The sequence below is a fragment of the Oryzias latipes genome, chromosome 5 (assembly GCF_053564925.1).
Source record: "Oryzias latipes strain Hd-rR chromosome 5, Olatipes_Hd-rR_3.1".
NCBI classification, from domain to species: domain Eukaryota; kingdom Metazoa; phylum Chordata; class Actinopteri; order Beloniformes; family Adrianichthyidae; genus Oryzias; species Oryzias latipes.
Window position 1 is genome coordinate 35,992,946 of NC_136241.1, and position 21,287 is coordinate 36,014,232.

General features: G+C 39.8%; 1 protein-coding gene across 5 annotated transcripts in view; it reads right to left on the reverse strand.

Annotated features, from left to right (window-relative positions):
* LOC144992241 (DDB1- and CUL4-associated factor 1-like) overlaps nt 1-11,169 on the reverse strand; it is a 28,074-nt gene extending 16,905 nt beyond the window's left edge. Inside the window, exons 1-8 of one of the 5 annotated variants that reach the window (XM_078947846.1) lie at nt 10,997-11,169; nt 10,022-10,200; nt 9,875-9,951; nt 9,529-9,602; nt 5,232-5,345; nt 4,762-4,899; nt 4,029-4,568; nt 3,551-3,652 (exon numbers count right to left, since the gene is read on the reverse strand). In XM_078947846.1, the coding sequence (XP_078803972.1) occupies nt 3,551-3,652; nt 4,029-4,568; nt 4,762-4,899; nt 5,232-5,345; nt 9,529-9,602; nt 9,875-9,951; nt 10,022-10,194 (1,218 nt within the window). In that variant the 5' untranslated portion in view covers nt 10,195-10,200; nt 10,997-11,169. Of the gene's footprint in view, nt 1-3,550; nt 3,653-4,028; nt 4,569-4,761; nt 4,900-5,231; nt 5,346-9,528; nt 9,603-9,874; nt 9,952-10,021; nt 10,201-10,723; nt 10,930-10,996 lie in introns of those variants that run through there. The other 4 variants (XM_078947847.1, XM_078947845.1, XM_078947849.1 and 1 more) reach the window with 4 other exon arrangements.
* Nucleotides 11,170-21,287: the final 10,118 nt, after the last annotated feature.

Here is a 21,287-nt window from a genome sequence, read left to right on the forward strand (position 1 = left end):
TGCTAGAGTCCTGACCAAAACCAGGAAGTATGATCACATTAGTCCTGTGCTCAGGTCTTTGCACTGGCTCCCTGTACCTCAAAGAATAGACTTCAAAGCAGCTCTGCTTGTGTACAAGTCTCTCCATGGCCACGCACCAAAGTACATCTCTGACATGTTAGTGCCATATGAACCATCTCGTACTCTGAGGACCTCAGGGACCGGCCTCCTGTTGATTCCCAGAGTCAGAACTAAACAAGGGGAATCAGCGTTTCAATATTCTGCAGCTAAAATCTGGAACAGCCTCCCTGAAGGCGTAAGACAGGCCTCTTCTGTGTTCATGTTCAAATCTAGACTTAAAACATTTCTGTTTAGCCGTGTATATGACTGAAAGGTCCTATCTGCACTTTTCTTTCCTTCCTTTCTTTTTAAATCTTTTTTTTTTCTTCCTTTTCTTTTAAAGTTAATTTTATGTTGATTATTTCTATGATGTATTGTGATTTTAATGCATTTTTCTGTTTTTTGAAGCACCTTGAATTACTTTGTGTACGAATTGTGCTATACAAATAAACTTGCCTTGCCTTGCCTTGCCTTGAATGCATGTGAACACATTTTTTGCATAATACCAGTTCATTGTTTGGGTTTCAACTGCCAAAATCAGAGAAATGAGTCCATGAAGGAGGAAGGCAGATCATTTCACAGGTAAGTACTATAATTCTTTTCTTTTACTGCTGCAGGGGCTTCATTAATAGAACACATGTTGACATGTATGATGCTGCAGGGCTGTTATCAACATGCTGCATGATGTACGGATAATTTGCTGTCGACATAAATGTACATTTTATTTTGCTGAACCTGTATACAGCATACTAGGCTATTATAGTAATATAGATTTATACATTTCTGACTCAGTGACTGAACTTTTCCTGCAGGTTTCCAAAGGATTCAGACTTCAGGAAAAAGTGGATCTTAGCAATAAAAAGAGCTAATCCAGATGGATCACCGTGGTACCGACTAGCAATACAGTCTGGATATGTTCAGAACATTTTGTGGAAACACATTTTGATAAGAGGCCAGACTGTTTGCTTGAAACCCGACACCATAACATCTTTTCTTTCTCTTTGGGCTTTTCCCATCAGGGGTCGCCACAGCGAATCATAATTTTCCACCTCACTCTGTCATGGACATCTTCTACCCTAACATTAGCCAACTTCATGTCCTCTGTCAAGACATCCATGTATCTCCTCTTTGGCCGTCCTCTTGCCCTCCTGCCAGGCAGCTCCATCTCCAACATCCTTCTACCAATATATCCACTATCCCTCCTCTGAACATGTCCAAACCATCTCAGTCTGGCTTCTCTGACTTTGTCGCTAACACAGGCAACATGAGCCGTCCCTCTGATGTACTCGTTCCTTATCCTGTCCAACCTGGTCACTCCTAAGGAGAACCTCAACATCTTCATCTCCGCTACCTCCATCTCAGCCTCTTGTCTCTGTCTCACTGCTACCATCTCTAACCCATAGAGCAGAGCTGGTCTCACCACTGTCTTGTACACCTTTCCTTTGAGTCTTGCTGGCACTTTTCTGTCACACAACACTCCTGACACTTTCCTCCACCCGCTCCAACCTGCCTGCACTCGCCTCTTCACCTCTTTTCCACACTCTCCATCACACTGAACTGTTGACCCCAAGTACTTAAACTCCTGCACCTTCTTCACCTCAGCCCCCTGTAACCTAACGCTTCTACCTTGATCCCTCTCGTTCAGACACATGTATTCTGTCTTACTACGACTGACCTTCATGCCTCTTCTTTCCAGAGCAAACCTCCACCTCTCTAGCTGTTCCTCCACCTGCTCTCTACTCTCACTGCAAATTACAATGTCATCCGCAAACATCATTGTCCAGGGAGATTCCTGTCTTACCTCGTCTGTCAGCCTGTCCATCAGCATAGCAAACAAAAAGGGACTCAAAGCTGATCCTTGGTGTAGTCCCACCTCCACCTTGAACTCCTCTGTCTGACCTACAGCACATCTCACCACCGTCATACTTCTCTCATACATGTCCTGAACTACTCTGACATACTTCTCTGCCACTCCAGACGACCTCATACAGTACCACAGCTCCTCCCTCGGCACCCTGTCATACGCCTTCTCTAAATCTACGAACACACAATGGAGCTCCTTCTGACCATCTCTGTACTTTTCCATCAACATTCTCAAAGCAAAAATGGAATCAGTGGTGCTCTTACGGGGCATGAAACCATACATCTGTGTTACACAAATTGATCACTAACATGAATCAGTATAAATCTATTGTTTTTTTTGTTGTTGTTTTTTTTAGGATAAATCTATTGTTTACTTTTGTACTTCTTTTGAATATTTATTTTATTATTATTATTATTATTATTAATAGACTTTTTTTATTGTTTATTTACTTATTATTTATGTATTGTTATTATTTATTGTTTGCATTGACTTACTATTGATTTATTATTATTATTACTATTATTATTATTATTATTATTATTATTAATAGACTTGTTTTTATTATTATTTATTGACTTATTTATTTATTGTTATTATTTATTGTTTGTATTGATTCACTATTGATTTATTATTATTTGTATATTATTGACTTATTGTTGGGTTTTTCTAAATAATTTAAATTACATGTCAAAGAGGTATAGAACTTCTAAATGTTTAGAAATTATTTTTAAAAATTCTTTGTAATAATTTTTTTATTAGTAAGTCCTGCAACAATGCATTTTCAGTAAAGTTTGAGCTTTTAAGGCTGACTGTTTCTCTTCTTTAACAACAAATGATGTATCTATATATATATATTATACATATAAATATAATGTATTTACATATATGTATAAATATATGTATATAAATAGTATATAAAAGCTACTTAGACACCTCTAAAAGCAATAGAAATCATTGTCATGTGGGCGTCGTCGACCTCACCAAGATGGCGTCGCGCTCCGCCACCATCGGCCAGGCTTCTAAAGCGGGCGTGTCTCCTCTAGTGATATAACTCATTGGCTAATACTAACCAAGATGCTAATGCTAGCACTAATACTAATGCTAACCAAGATGCTAATCCTAATACTGATGCTAATACTGATGCTAATCCTAATACTGATGCTAATGCTAATACTGATGCTAATACTGATGCTAATGCTAATACTGATGCTAATCCTAATACTGATGCTAATGCTAATACTGATGCTAATGCTAATACTGATGCTAATCCTAATACTGATGCTAATCCTAATACTGATGCTAATGCTAATACTGATGCTAATCCTAATACTGATGCTAATCCTAATACTGATGCTAATGCAAGCATTCATGTGGATGTTACAATGACATTTCTGATACAGACAGATCCATGTCAGTCAGATAAATTGATCAACATATAAATAAATATTTTACTTGACCCTGGTTTCTCCTCCTCTGTTGGTTGTAAGTCACTGACACACATTAATCATTGTACACAGAATAACAAATGCTAAGGTGTGGGATCTTCAATGTAATTTTGTTCACATTTATCTAAACTTGGATTGTTACCAGGAGCGCATCAAAGGCGAGCTGCACGTTCTTGGTCCACCTGAGGTCGATGTAGTTCATCAGTAACGACCGCGTGTCCTGCTTCATGAAGACTGCAAGCAGCTGCAAAAGAAAAGCTGGTCAACGATCTGACAGGATTAAACCTCAGCAGATGTACAACAGCAACATGAAGACCAGGAGAGTATGGCATAGAATAGAACTTTCTTTATCCCAAAAGACCAAATGACCTCGTTAGCAAAGCTCTACTAGAATCACCAGACAGATAATAAAAATACTGTTCAATCATTCACTGCAATAATTCTCGTCCAGCGTCTCTGAGTCCAACATCATCCACCTCTAATGGCATTGATGGCAAACACATTTATCTTTATCTGTTAACACCAACACTGAGCTGAAATCATCCACTGCACCGTTCAAAGGCCAGAAGTTCCAACCAGTGAGCAAGGCAGTCTTCCTGGTGTGGTCAGTGGGTCCTCACCTCCTGGTAATCTCCCAGTGAGGTCAGATACTGCAGGATGAGCCTCTGCTCCATGGCCGGGCTCAGAGGCCACAGGCGGTAGTCAGAGCCAATCAGCATTGAGCTCATCTCTGACCAGGATGAAGTGCTGGTATGCTGTGCACCAGCGTCCGCCCCCTCCACCTCCTCCCTGCTGGCACTACAGCTGCCCTTCTGCTTGGCCTTCCTCCCGTTTTCCTGCAGCATGGGTCTCTTTCCTCCTCCTCCATGAGCCTCCTCCACCTCCCTGGAGGCAGACTCTGGACTTCCATGGTGAGGAAGAGGAGCAGTCTGGGGGGAGCCACTGCTGTTTTCCCCGTAGTTTTGAAGAGGACCGAACAGGGATAAGGGTTTGGCCTTTGACGACCCCTTGCTGGCCCCCCGGTCTGCGTCCTCGTCCTGTAGTACACCGGCCCTCGGGTTCTGCGATGTTAGAGCGCCGTCCTCCTGAGGAGCTGGAGGTAGATTCTGTGAGGAGCTGGAGGTCTGCAGCTGGAGGAGGCGGTGGATCATCATAGGGACCTGGTCAGACAGGAAGGAGTCTTTGGGACACGAGTACAAAAGCAAAACCCCACATGTACGTTTGCTGGTTCCTGATCTCTGAGACTACAGTTTGATCCCTCTAACCCAACACCACGGTACAGCTGCAAGGGCAAAGTTCTGGCCTGGGTTCAAGTCTCCTTTCCTGTCAAAGGTTGATGGATCCCCGACTGACCAGCTGTGCGTTCTCCTCTCGGTGGTGGGCCACCACCTCCTGGTTGCCCATGGCTCTGGCCAGCAGCCCAGTGGCGTAGACGCACAGGGGGGGCGGAGCCTCCTGCGCCCAGCTGAAGAGCTTTTCCACCAGACCTTCCTGGAACAGAAACGAACTGGTGATAAGGCGGGAAAGTGAGAGCACAGCTCACATCCAGTCAGTCAGCAGCAGAGGATCCATCGACAGGAACCTCATGAACCCGGATCAGAACCCCGATCAGACTTCTAAGACCGGCTGAGAATCTGCTGGTGGCTGAAGAGATTATCCAAAGTCTTTTCCCTCAAAGCCTGAAGGCCATCAACGTTGGAACGGTTCAGTCCGACCTCAGCTGGGTTTTTTGGAGAAATTAGTTCCTACTTTCCTCCCTTTCAAAATAAAACCTTGATTTTCCTTTCGGGTAAACTCGCTGCTCCTTTTGCTGATGGTTTCACCTTTTCTTCAAAGACCACTGCAGTATCCAGGCTGGGCATGATGTTCTGGAGGAGGCGGCAGGCCGCTGTGTTGAGGCTCACCTCCCTGCTGGTCATGATGTAGGAGTCCAGGAGCTGCGGGCAAAAGCAGAACTGCTGTCAAAGCTAGCTGGAAGGTAGTGATGCCGCTCACACTTAAAGATCTGTGAGAATCAGACTGCAGCATCAATAACCGCCGTCTGCCGTAAACAGTGAGAAGCTGCTTCCTTCCGCCAGGATGTTCCCCTCCAAGTGAGGCGGTCACCTCCAGGTGAGGCGGTCACCTCCAGGTGAGGCGGTCACCTCCAGGTGAGGCGGTCACCTCCAGGTGAGGCGGTCACCTCCAGGTGAGGCGGTCACCTCCAGGTGAGGCGGTCACCTCCACGTGAGGCGGTCACCTCCAGGTGAGGCGGTGACCTCGTTTGACCTTTCCAGCCTGACAGAAACGGCTCTGTGCTGTTAGCTTAGAAACTTTCTGATACCCACGTTGGATCTAAGCATCATCTGTGATCAACCTGGTGTCACAGAAAAGACCAGAAGATCCTTTGGAACATCTGAAGCTGTTCCTTTGCAGCACGGTGAGGTTCTTGAATTCCTCATGATTACGATTATAACCCTTATTTCAACCACCATTTCTTCCAGTTCATAAACTTTTTTTTTTTTTTTCTACATCCAAAGAATCCAAAGGGAACATTCTTAGAACATTCTAGTAAGGGTGCTCCGATTGATCGGTCGCCGATCATAATCGGCCGATTATAGCTTTGGGATGTTTGATCGGCCGTCTCTATAAAGGCCGATCCAGAAAAGCCGATCAGATGACGCAAAACTCGCGAGACGATTTTTTTCACGCGCTGCTAAAAATGGCTTCACCGGTCTGGCAATTCTACGTGGTGTGCGAAAAAGATAATACATTAGCAATCTGCAACGTGTGTACCAAGCAAATCCCACGAGGCGGAAAGCACGCAAAACATTTTAACACCACCAACCTCATCAGACATTTGAAGGTTAGTCACGTAAAGGAATATGAGCAGTTTTCAAAGTTAGCTAGCGCAAAGAGAGAGCGAGACAGTTCAGCAACTCAAGCGCCACTCACTCAGCTGTCAGTAACAGAGACATTTCAAAGAAAGCAACCCTACAGCAGGGACAGTAAGAAGCATAAAGAGATATCAGACAAAATAATGGAATTCATTTGCCTAGATCACCAGCCTCTGTCTGTTGTGGAAGACGAAGGGTTCCAGCGACTCATGTCCTATTTAGATTCACGTTACACTCTGCCAGGGCGTAAATATTTCACTGATGTGTGCCTGCCGCAGTTATACCAAACCGTGTTTACATATGTCGACAGCCTTATGAAGGACAACATAACATCGATTGGTTTCACTAGTGACATTTGGAGTGCGAGTGTATGCCCCATGTCCATGTTGAGCCTCACTGCGCAGTTCATTAATGAAAACTTCGAACTACAAAAAGTTGTTCTACATTCTCAAGAGTTTTCAGGGTCACACACCGCAGAGGCTCTTGTTGCTGCATTCAGCGACATGTTTCAAGCATGGGGAATCCCGAAGGAAAAAGTGCATGTTATTCTAAGGGATAACGCAAAGAACATGGAAAAGGCCATGAGGGATGCCCATCTACCCAGCCTGCCGTGCATGGCGCATTCACTCCAGCTCGCCGTGACCGAGGGAGTCATGTCACAACGCAGCATCGCTGATATAATCGCTTCTGGAAGACGCATCGTCGGTCATTTCAAACACTCCCCGCTTGCTTACTCACGACTTCAAAGTATTCAGAAACAACTGGGCCAGCCTATCAAGAGACTACAGCAAGATGTACCTACCAGGTGGAACAGTACTGTATACATGCTGCAGAGTCTGCTGGAACAGAAACGTGCCCTGTGTGCTTATGTAGCCGACTATGACTTACCCTCCATGTTCACCAGTAGCCAGTGGAATCTAGCTGAAAATATGATTTCGCTACTCGCCCCATTTGAAGAGCTCACGCAGCAGATCAGCTCATCCACTGCATCGGCTGCAGATGTTATACCATCCATCAGAGCTTTAACTCGTCTTCTTGAGAAGACAGCAGAGACTGACCACGGTGTAAAAACTTCAAAAGCCACGTTGTTGGAAGCGGTCCAGAAAAGATTGCGTGACATTGAATGTGAGCGCCTGTATAGCATTGCTACAATCCTCGATCCGAGGTGAGAAATCTTATTTTACACATTTGTTTGTGTGAGTGTGTGCGCGCGCGCGTCAGAGCGTATTAAAGAGCATTCAAATGAGTATTTCAAACGTTTTAATTCATAACTGATAAAAATATATATATTTTTGACTATTCTAGTAAGCTCCTTAATTCATATAGCAAGAATAGGCATATTTGGTCTAAATAATTGATACAAGAAGCTATTATTACTGAAATAGTGTAATTGTGTTATTTTGGGTAGGCTGGTATTTCCTTCAAATTCTGTTAAATTTGCTGTAAACATGAGAAACAAGAAACAAGATTAATAATAATAATAAAAAAGCATATTTTTTGGAGTATGCTAGGCTGACTAATCATAGCAAGAGCCAATCATAACCTTCAAAATTAAATAATAGAACATTTTCTTAGTATAGATTTTCCATTTTTCTTGTAATTTCTCTGTGCTGTTACACATTTCTTTTCTAACATGGAGCAACTGTAACCCAATAATTAAAGTATTTTTGATTCTGATTTTTGACAAATTCAAATTCAATTTAAATAAATTAATGAATGTTTTGTTTTCTTGTAAATTAAAGGTACAAAGACAGATATTTTTCTGACGCAGTCAAGCCCCAGATACGTGGACTGCTTTCTAATGTCCTGGCCACTGGATTGGAGCAGCAGGATGGTGAGGCGAGTTTGGCTGCAAGCGGGTCCGGACCCCCAGAGAAAGTACCACGAACCGGCTCCTTGCATGCTATGTATGCTGAGTTGTTGGGTGGAGATCAGGAATGTGGTAGCAGTGAAAACACCAGCTCAGCATCATTGCAATTGAATTTCTACCTGTCAGAGCCAGTTATCGCTCAAAGTGGACAGCCACTTGTTTACTGGCAGAACAATAAAAGCCGCTTTCCCGCTCTCGCACAAGCAGCACGCACCTACCTCTGTGCACCGTGTACAAGTGTTGATAGCGAACGACTTTTTAGCACAGCAGGGAATATTATTGATGAGAATTGACGAAGAGGAACAAGCTGTCAGCCAAAAATGCAGAGATGCTTATATTTATAAAGAAAAATCTGCCATTGATGCTTAAGAAGTAAGCTTTGGGCAATCTAATAATCTCTATCCCCCCTCTCTCTTTTTCTACCTCTCTCTACCTCCCTAAATGCCCACAAAATCTGAATGAGTATCTCAGAAAGCTGTTATAGATATACAGATATGGAAGTTGTTAGTTATTAGAATGTTTTGTTGCTGTGCACTTTACTACCTGTGCTCCTTGAAATGGTCTTTTACAATAACCAATGTCTGACTGACTTAAAACAATATTTTGGCTATAGCCTTTTTTGTTGCAGTTTTAAAAGTAGCCTAAAGCTAAATTTAAAGACTCAGATGTTATGTCTTATCTTATTTTATTTATATATTCTCCAGGAAAGTTGTATTAGTCAAGTCCTAAGTTGTTCCTAATAACCAAACACATGCTGCTAAGTTAATTTGTTGGAAATGTTGCTTCCAAATAAATACACAGTTGTCAATTCATGATGCGTTGTCTTCTCTTAATTGTAATACTTAATGTGCATTGTTGTTAAATATTGTTTAAAAAATTATGCTACATGATAAATAGAAGGCTTCAAATAGACCCTGTAATCGGTGATTGGTATCGGGTGATACAGCTTCCAGCAATCGGGGATCGGCCCCAGAAAATCCTGATCGGAGCACCCCTACATTCTAGACCCTGGATGGTCACATGTCTTTATTCAAAGTCTGTCCACACATTGGACTGCAATGATGGACTGATCCGTGTTTGATGATGTCATCACATGTTTTGTCCCCGATAGTAAAATAAACCTACTTTACATCAATCCAGATGGTATTTTCCAATATCGATTATGGATTAGTCTCATTTTGATAACGGTTTAGTGTGATTGATTCTGCCTCAGACGCATCCATCTGGTTGGATGGAATAGAAATGGGTTCATCGCTACGCCTCTACCGACGGTGGACAGAGGAACCATAAAGACCATAAACGTGCCGCTTTGGGTTATAGAAGAAACTCCCGTCTTTTATTGGACACCTAAATGTTCACAGAAGTCTGACGTACCTGGTTTGTGAAGTCGTCGTTCATGAAGAGCATCTTCAGCAGCTGTCCCAGCATGCAGCTGGGGTCTGCCCGTCCTGCAAAAGGACCCAGAAATGAGACGAACATCCCAGTAGGTGCTGCAGCTGAGCAGGTTTCTGCAGGGAAGACGGGTCTTCTGCTGCTGTGAGGAGAACTTTCTGATTCTGAGCTGAAACTTCAGGCCTGGAGGTGGAGCTCCATCCTGGGAAACCTGAGCTCCAGGTGGTCCCTGACAGCCCACAGGCTCAAACCACAGGAGCAGAGTTGGAATGATGTCATCGAGACCTGAAATTAAAGAAGGAGAGGCGGGATAATGGTCCAGACAGACCTGGATGCCGGTCATCAAACGGGTCCGGGTCTGCTTTGTGATACTCTCCTGTCTCCCGCTCGATCACCTCTGAGATCCTGCAGAAAGAAAACGGATGAAAAGACCTGCGTGTCCAGAGACCCGCACGGCTTCAGATGAAGGTCTGACTTGGTCAGGATGGTCACGAGCTGCTCTGGCGTTCCTCGCCGGGCTTCTTCCCACTCGTCCAGTAAGGACGCCAGTTCGGCCTTAACGTCCACGGGCGCCATGACCGCCGCGGACACACTGGGGGACAGAACCTCCGCGGCGGAAGAGGACGGGCGATCGTCTGAGGAGGACATCGCCGCCTGAACGATGGAAGGAGAACGGAAAAGGTCAGAGACGAGAGGAGGGTTTGAAACCCGGCCTCTGATTCTACAACCACCAACAACTGAGTGAAGGTTTGTCCGCTCCAGCAGGCCCGACAGCTTCTGCTGACGTATAGATCCTAACGTATAGAGCCGACGTTCTTAAGGTGGAACCAGCAGGTGCTCCATGAAAACCTCACGTTCCTTTCAGAGTGAAACAGGAGATGGATCAAGGCTGAAGATGGAGAAACGTCTCACATGATCCTTCACCACAGAATACTTTCTCCTCCAGGAACGTGGAAATGATCTTTACATGGAACACCTGGTGGACAGGTAAACGCGGCCAAATATTACAGACTTTTCTGTTGTCTTCACATGAAGGAGGACTCTCCTCCTCCTCCTCCTCCTCCTCTCCTCGCTCTCCATCAGAGCCAACAGGAGTCCACCGTCCGGAGGTGTTTCCTCCTCTGAGGAGGAAGGAGCTGAAGAGACACTTGATGAAAGTCTGACACTTTCTGCGAACCTCCAGGACCGACATGACGGGTTCTAGAGGAACATGTTCTAGAACTTCTACACGAGAAGATCCCGGCGGGAAAACGCGCCAGTGGTCAAGTTAACAGCCGGCGGTAGTGGTTTGGTCGAACGCTCCCGCACAGCCGCAGCTCCTCTCCCTCGGGGCCGCCGACCGGCCGCCTTCCCTCGCCGTTATCTCCTCCGTGTCGCGCGGACATAAACGGCTGGAGGCGCGCGCGTCCTCACGGTGGTCAGACTAGCGAGTTGTGCGCGTGCTCCTCACCGGAACGTCTGAGATTCCGGGTTCGACGCAGACGATAATCTGGACCGATGCCGTCAGAAACGACGGACAGAGTTCCGTTAAAATCAAGTTTCACGCTGGTTTTCAAACTTCTCCCGGCGCCTCTTCGATACGTCATCAAACGGCGGGCGACAGTTGACGACGCAGGAAGCCGAAAGGAATCATGGGACTTGCCGTTTGGTTATATCCAAAACACTTTTCCGAAGCATCAGAGTTAAACTTAAACCTTTTTTGATTGACAAAATTCAAAATTAGACAGTTTTTTCCGTTTGGAACATTCAAATACAAACGTATGAGGCAGGACAGGAAAAACACAACAAAGTAAAACAGCAGAAGAAAACAACACAATATGAAGCAAAAAACAACACAATATGACGCAAAAAACAACACAATATGCAGCAGCAGAAAACAACACAATGTCCAGCAGAAAACAACACAATATGCAAAAGAAAACAACACAATATGAAGCAGAAAACAACACAATATGCAGCAGCAGAAAACACACAATATGAAGCAGCAGAAAACAACACAATATGAAGCAGAAAACAACACAATATGGAGCAGAAAACAACACAATATGCAGCAGAAAACAACACAATATGCAGCAGAAAACAACACAATATGACGCAAAAAACAACACAATATGCAGCAGCAGAAAACAACACAATGTCCAGCAGAAAACAACACAATATGCAAAAGAAAACAACACAATATGAAGCAGAAAACAACACAATATGCAGCAGCAGAAAACACACAATATGAAGCAGCAGAAAACAACACAATATGAAGCAGAAAACAACACAATATCCAGCAGAAAACAACACAATATGCAGCAGCAGAAAACAACACAATATGCAGCAGAAAACAACACAATATGAAGCAGATGAAAACAACACAATATCCAGCAGAAAACAACACAATATGGAGCAGATACAAAACACAATATGAAGCAGAAAACAACACAATATGAAGCAGATGAAAACAACACAATATGAAGCAGAAAACAACACAATATGCAGCAGAAAACAACACAATATGCAGCAGAAAACAACACAATATGGAGCAGAAAACAACACAATATGCAGCAGAAAACAACACAATATGCAGCAGAAAACAACACAATATGAAGCAGAAAACAACACAATATGAAGCAGATGAAAACAACACAATATCCAGCAGAAAACAACACAATATGGAGCAGATACAAAACACAATATGAAGCAGAAAACAACACAATATGAAGCAGATGAAAACAACACAATATGAAGCAGAAAACAACACAATATGCAGCAGAAAACAACACAATATGCAGCAGAAAACAACACAATATGAAGCAGAAAAAACACAATATGCAGCAGAAAACAACACAATATGAAGCAGAAAACAACACAATATGAAGCAGAAAACAACACAATATGAAGCAGAAAACAACACAATATGCAGCACAAAACAACACAATATGCAGCAGAAAACAACACAATATGAAGCAGAAAACAACACAATATGTTGCAGAAAACAACACAATATGCAGCAGATGAAAACAACACCATATGAAGCAGATGAGAACAACACAATATGAAGCAGAAAACAACACAATATGAAGCAGAAAACAACACAATATGAAGCAGAAAAACAACACAATATGGAGCAGAAGACAACACAATATGAAGCAGAAAACAACACAATATGCAGCAGAAAACAACACAATATGAAGCAGATGAAAACAACACAATATCCAGCAGAAAACAACACAATATGGAGCAGATACAAAACACAATATGAAGCAGAAAACAACACAATATGAAGCAGATGAAAACAACACAATATGAAGCAGAAAACAACACAATATGCAGCAGAAAACAACACAATATGCAGCAGAAAACAACACAATATGGAGCAGAAAACAACACAATATGCAGCAGAAAACAACACAATATGCAGCAGAAAACAACACAATATGAAGCAGAAAACAACACAATATGAAGCAGATGAAAACAACACAATATCCAGCAGAAAACAACACAATATGGAGCAGATACAAAACACAATATGAAGCAGAAAACAACACAATATGAAGCAGATGAAAACAACACAATATGAAGCAGAAAACAACACAATATGCAGCAGAAAACAACACAATATGCAGCAGAAAACAAAACAATAAGTAGCAGAAAACAACACAATATGAAGCAGAAAACAACACAATATAGAGCAGAAAACAACACAATATGAAGCAGATGAAAACAACACAATATGGAGCAGAAAACAACACAATATCCAGCAGAAAACAACACAATATGAAGCAGAAAACAACACAATATGAAGCAGATGAAAACAACACAATATGCAGCAGAAAACAACACAATATGGAGCAGAAAACAACACAATATGCAGCAGAAAACAACACAATATGGAGCACAAAACAACACAATATGGAGCACAAAACAATACAATATGCAGCAGAAAACAACACAATATGAAGCAGATGAAAACAACACAATATGGAGCAGAAAACAACACAATATGAAGCGGAAAACAACACAATATGGAGCAGAAAACAACACAATATGGAGCAGAAAACAACACAATATGGAGCAAAAAACAACACAATATGCAGCAGAAAACAACACAATATGAAGCAGATGAAAACCACACAATATGGAGCAGAAAACAACACAATATCCAGCAGAAAACAACACAATATGAAGCAGATGAAAAAAACACAATATGGAGCAGAAAACAACACAATATGAAGCAGAAAACAACACAATATGGAGCAGGAAACAACACAATATGAAGAAGAAAACAACACAATATGAAGCAGCAGAAAACAACACAATATGCAGCAGAAAACAACACAATATGGAGCAGAAAACAACACAATATGCAGCAGAAAACAACACAATATGGAGCAGAAAACAACACAATATGCAACAGAAAACAACACAATATGAAGCAGAAAACAACACAATATGGAGCAGAAAACAACACAATATGAAGCAGAAAACAACACAATATGGAGCAAAAAACAACACAATATGCAGCAGAAAACAACACAATATGCAGCAGAAAACAACACAATATGAAGCAGAAAACAACACAATATGAAGCAGATGGAAACAACACAATATCCAGCAGAAAACAGAACAATATGAAGCAGATGAAAACAACACAATATGGAGCAGAAAACAACACAATATGGAGCAGAAAACAACACAATCTGGAGAAGAAAACAACACAATATGGAGCAGAAAACAACACAATATGGAGCACAAAACAATACAATATGCAGCAGAAAACAACACAATATGAAGCAGATGAAAACAACACAATATGGAGCAGAAAACAACACAATATGAAGCGGAAAACAACACAATATGGAGCAGAAAACAACACAATATGGAGCAGAAAACAACACAATATGGAGCAAAAAACAACACAATATGCAGCAGAAAACAACACAATATGAAGCAGATGAAAACCACACAATATGGAGCAGAAAACAACACAATATCCAGCAGAAAACAACACAATATCCAGCAGAAAACAACACAATATGAAGCAGATGAAAAAAACACAATATGGAGCAGAAAACAACACAATATGAAGCAGAAAACAACACAATATGGAGCAGGAAACAACACAATATGAAGAAGAAAACAACACAATATGAAGCAGCAGAAAACAACACAATATGCAGCAGATGAAAGCAACACAATATGGAGCAGAAAACAACACAATATGGAGCAGGAAACAAGACAATATGAAGCAGAACACAACACAATATGAAGCAGAAAACAACACAATATGAAGCAGAAAACAACACAATATGGAGCAGAAAACAACACAATATGAAGCAGAAAACAACACAATATGAAGCAGAAAACAACACAATATGCAGCAGAAAACAACACAATATGAAGCAGCAGAAAACAACACAATATGCAGCAGAAAACAACACAATATGCAGCAGATGAAAACACAAAATGAAGCAGATGAGAACAACACAATATGCAGCAGAAAACAACACAATATGAAGCAGAAAACAACACAATATGGAGCAGAAAACAACACAATAAGCAGCAGAAAACAACACAATAAGCAGCAGAAAACAACACAATATGCAGCAGAAAACAACACAATATGAAGCAGAAAACAACACAATATGAAGCAGAAAACAACACAATATGGAGCAGAAAACAACACAATAAGCAGCAAAAACAACACAATATGAAGCAGAAAACAACACAATATGAAGCAGCAGAAAACAACACAATATGAAGCAGAAAACCACACAATATGAAGCAGAAAACAACACAATTGGAGCAGAAAACAACACAATATGAAGAAGAAAACAACACAATATGGAGCAGAAAACAACACAATATGCAGCAGAAAACAACACAATATGAAGCAGAAAACAACACAATATGAAGCAGAAAACAACACAATATGAAGCAGAAAACAACACAATATGCAGCAGAAAACAACACAATATGAAGCAGAAAACAACACAATAAGCAGCAGAAAACAACACAATATGAAGCAGAAAACAACACAATATGAAGCAGAAAACAACACAATATGAAGCAGCAGAAAACAACACAATATGAAGCAGAAAACCACACAATATGAAGCAGAAAACAACACAATTGGAGCAGAAAACAACACAATATGAAGTAGAAAACAACACAATATGGAGCAGAAAACAACACAATATGCAGCAGAAAACAACACAATATGAAGCAGAAAACAACACAATATGAAGCAGAAAACAACACAATATGAAGCAGAAAACAACACAATATGCAGCAGAAAACAACACAATATGAAGCAGAAAACAACACAATATGGAGCAGAAAACAACACAATATGAAGCAGAAAACAACACAATATGAAGCAGAAAACAACACAATATTGAGCAGAAAACAACACAATATGAAGCAGAAAACAACACAATATGGAGCAGAAAACAACACAATAAGCAGCAGAAAACAACACAATATGAAGCAGAAAACAACACAATAAGAAGCAGCAGAAAACAACACAATAAGCAGCAGAAAACAACACAATAAGCAGCAGAAAACAACACAATATGAAGCAGAAAACAACACAATATGCAGCAGAAAACAACACAATTGGAGCAGAAAACAACACAATATGAAGTAGAAAACAACACAATAAGCAGCAGAAAACAACACAATATGAAGCAGAAAACAACACAATTGGAGCAGAAAACAACACAATATGAAGTAGAAAACAACACAATATGGAGCAGAAAACAACACAATATGCAGCAGAAAACAACACAATATGAAGCAGAAAACAACACAATAAGCAGCAGAAAACAACACAATAAGCAGCAGAAAACAACACAATATGAAGCAGAAAACAACACAATAGGAAGCAGCAGAAAACAACACAATATGAAGCAGAAAACCACACAATATGAAGCAGAAAACAACACAATTGGAGCAGAAAACAACACAATATGAAGTAGAAAACAACACAATATGGAGCAGAAAACAACACAATATGCAGCAGAAAACAACACAATATGAAGCAGAAAACAACACAATATGAAGCAGAAAACAACACAATATGAAGCAGAAAACAACACAATATGCAGCAGAAAACAACACAATATGAAGCAGAAAACAACACAATATGGAGCAGAAAACAACACAATATGAAGCAGAAAACAACACAATATGAAGCAGAAAACAACACAATATGGAGCAGAAAACAACACAATATGAAGCAGAAAACAACACAATATGGAGCAGAAAACAACACAATAAGCAGCAGAAAACAACACAATATGAAGCAGCGGAAAACAACACAATAAGCAGCAGAAAACAACACAATAAGCAGCAGAAAACAACACAATATGAAGCAGAAAACAACACAATATGCAGCAGAAAACAACACAATTGGAGCAGAAAACAACACAATATGAAGTAGAAAACAACACAATAAGCAGCAGAAAACAACACAATATGAAGCAGAAAACAACACAATATGAAGCAGAAAACAACACAATATGGAGCAGAAAACAACACAATAAGCAGCAGAAAACAACACAATATGAAGCAGAAAACAACACAATATGAAGCAGCAGAAAACAACACAATATGAAGCAGAAAACCACACAATATGAAGCAGAAAACAACACAATTGGAGCAGAAAACAACACAATATGAAGCAGAAAACAACACAATATGGAGCAGAAAACAACACAATATGCAGCAGAAAACAACACAATATGAAGCAGAAAACAACACAATATGAAGCAGAAAACAACACAATATGAAGCAGAAAACAACACAATATGCAGCAGAAAACAACACAATATGAAGCAGAAAACAACACAATATGGAGCAGAAAACAACACAATATGCAGCAGAAAACAACACAATATGAAGCAGAAAACAACACAATATGGAGCAGAAAACAACACAATATGAAGCAGAAAACAACACAATATGGAGCAGAAAACAACACAATAAGCAGCAGAAAACAACACAATATGAAGCAGAAAACAACACAATATGAAGCAGCAGAAAACAACACAATAAGCAGCAGAAAACAACACAATATGCAGCAGAAAACAACACAATATGAAGCAGAAAACAACACAATATGAAGCAGAAAACAACACAATATGAAGCAGAAAACAACACAATATGCAGCAGAAAACAACACAATAAGCAGCAGAAAACAACACAATATGCAGCAGAAAACAACACAATATGAAGCAGAAAACAACACAATATGAAGCAGAAAACAACACAATATGAAGCAGAAAACAACACAATATGCAGCAGAAAACAACACAATATGAAGCAGAAAACAACACAATATGGAGCAGAAAACAACACAATATGAAGCAGAAAACAACACAATATGAAGCAGAAAACAACACAATATGCAGCAGAAAACAACACAATATGAAGCAGAAAACAACACAATATGGAGCAGAAAACAACACAATATGCAGCAGAAAACAACACAATATGAAGCAGAAAACAACACAATATGGAGCAGAAAACAACACAATATGAAGCAGAAAACAACACAATATGGAGCAGAAAACAACACAATATGAAGCAGAAAACAACACAATAAGCAGCAGAAAACAACACAATATGCAGCAGAAAACAACACAATATGAAGCAGAAAACAACACAATATGAAGCAGAAAACAACACAATATGAAGCAGAAAACAACACAATATGCAGCAGAAAACAACACAATAAGCAGCAGAAAACAACACAATATGCAGCAGAAAACAACACAATATGAAGCAGAAAACAACACAATATGAAGCAGAAAACAACACAATATGAAGCAGAAAACAACACAATATGCAGCAGAAAACAACACAATATGAAGCAGAAAACAACACAATATGGAGCAGAAAACAACACAATATGAAGCAGAAAACAACACAATATGAAGCAGAAAACAACACAATATGCAGCAGAAAACAACACAATATGAAGCAGAAAACAACACAATATGGAGCAGAAAACAACACAATATGCAGCAGAAAACAACACAATATGAAGCAGAAAACAACACAATATGGAGCAGAAAACAACACAATATGAAGCAGAAAACAACACAATATGGAGCAGAAAACAACACAATAAGCAGCAGAAAACAACACAATATGGAGCAGAAAACAACACAATATGAAGCAGAAAACAACACAATATGGAGCAGAAAACAACACAATAAGCAGCAGAAAACAACACAATATGGAGCAGAAAACAACACAATAAGCAGCAGAAAACAACACAATATGAAGCAGAAAACAACACAATATGAAGCAGCAGAAAACAACACAATAAGCAGCAGAAAACAACACAATATGCAGCAGAAAACAACACAATATGAAGCAGAAAACAACACAATATGAAGCAGAAAACAACACAATATGAAGCAGAAAACAACACAATATGCAGCAGAAAACAACACAATAAGCAGCAGAAAACAACACAATATGCAGCAGAAAACAACACAATATGAAGCAGAAAACAACACAATATGAAGCAGAAAACAACACAATATGAAGCAGAAAACAACACAATATGCAGCAGAAAACAACACAATATGAAGCAGAAAACAACACAATATGGAGCAGAAAACAACACAATATGAAGCAGAAAACAACACAATATGAAGCAGAAAACAACACAATATGCAGCAGAAAACAACACAATATGAAGCAGAAAACAACACAATATGGAGCAGAAAACAACACAATATGCAGCAGAAAACAACACAATATGAAGCAGAAAACAACACAATATGGAGCAGAAAACAACACAATATGAAGCAGAAAACAACACAATATGGAGCAGAAAACAACACAATATGAAGCAGAAAACAACACAATAAGCAGCAGAAAACAACACAATATGCAGCAGAAAACAACACAATATGAAGCAGAAAACAACACAATATGAAGCAGAAAACAACACAATATGAAGCAGAAAACAACACAATATGCAGCAGAAAACAACACAATAAGCAGCAGAAAACAACACAATATGCAGCAGAAAACAACACAATATGAAGCAGAAAACAACACAATATGAAGCAGAAAACAACACAATATGAAGCAGAAAACAACACAATATGCAGCAGAAAACAACACAATATGAAGCAGAAAACAACACAATATGGAGCAGAAAACAACACAATATGAAGCAGAAAACAACACAATATGAAGCAGAAAACAACACAATATGCAGCAGAAAACAACACAATATGAAGCAGAAAACAACACAATATGGAGCAGAAAACAACACAATATGCAGCAGAAAACAACACAATATGAAGCAGAAAACAACACAATATGGAGCAGAAAACAACACAATATGAAGCAGAAAACAACACAATATGGAGCAGAAAACAACACAATAAGCAGCAGAAAACAACACAATATGAAGCAGAAAACAACACAATATGAAGCAGCAGAAAACAACACAATAAGCAGCAGAAAACAACACAATATGTAGCAGAAAACAACACAATATGAAGCAGAAAACAACACAATATGAAGCAGAAAACAACACAATATGAAGCAGAAAACAACACAATATGCAGCAGAAAACAACACAATAAGCAGCAGAAAACAACACAATATGCAGCAGAAAACAACACAATATGAAGCAGAAAACAACACAATATGAAGCAGAAAACAACACAATATGAAGCAGAAAACAACACAATATGCAGCAGAAAACAACACAATATGAAGCAGAAAACAACACAATATGGAGCAGAAAACAACACAATATGAAGCAGAAAACAACACAATATGAAGCAGAAAACAACACAATATGCAGCAGAAAACAACACAATATGAAGCAGCAGAAAACAACACAATATGAAGCAGAAAACAACACAATATGAAGCAGAAAACAACACAATATGAAGCAGCAGAAAACAACACAATAAGCAGCAGAAAACAACACAATAAGCAGCAGAAAACAACACAATATCCAGCAGAAAACAACACAATATCCAGCAGAAAACAACACAATATGAAGCAGAAAACAACACAATATGGAGCAGAAAACAACACAATAAGCAGCAGAAAACAACACAATATGAAGCAGAAAACAACACAATATGAAGCAGCAGAAAACAACACAATAAGCAGCAGAAAACAACACAATATGCAGCAGAAAACAACACAATATGAAGCAGAAAACAACACAATATGAATCAGAAAACAACACAATATGGAGCAGAAAACAACACAATAAGCAGCAGAAAACAACACAATATGAAGCAGAAAACAACACAATATGAAGCAGCAGAAAACAACACAATATGAAGCAGAAAACCACACAATATGAAGCAGAAAACAACGCAATTGGAGCAGAAAACAACACAATATGAAGTAGAAAACAACACAATATGGAGCAGAAAACAACACAATATGCAGCAGAAAACAACACAATATGAAGCAGAAAACAACACAATATGAAGCAGAAAACAACACAATATGAAGCAGAAAACAACACAATATGCAGCAGAAAACAACACAATATGAAGCAGAAAACAACACAATATGGAGCAGAAAACAACACAATATGAAGCAGAAAACAACACAATATGAAGCAGAAAACAACACAATATGGAGCAGAAAACAACACAATATGAAGCAGAAAACAACACAATATGGAGCAGAAAACAACACAATAAGCAGCAGAAAACAACACAATATGAAGCAGAAAACAACACAATATGAAG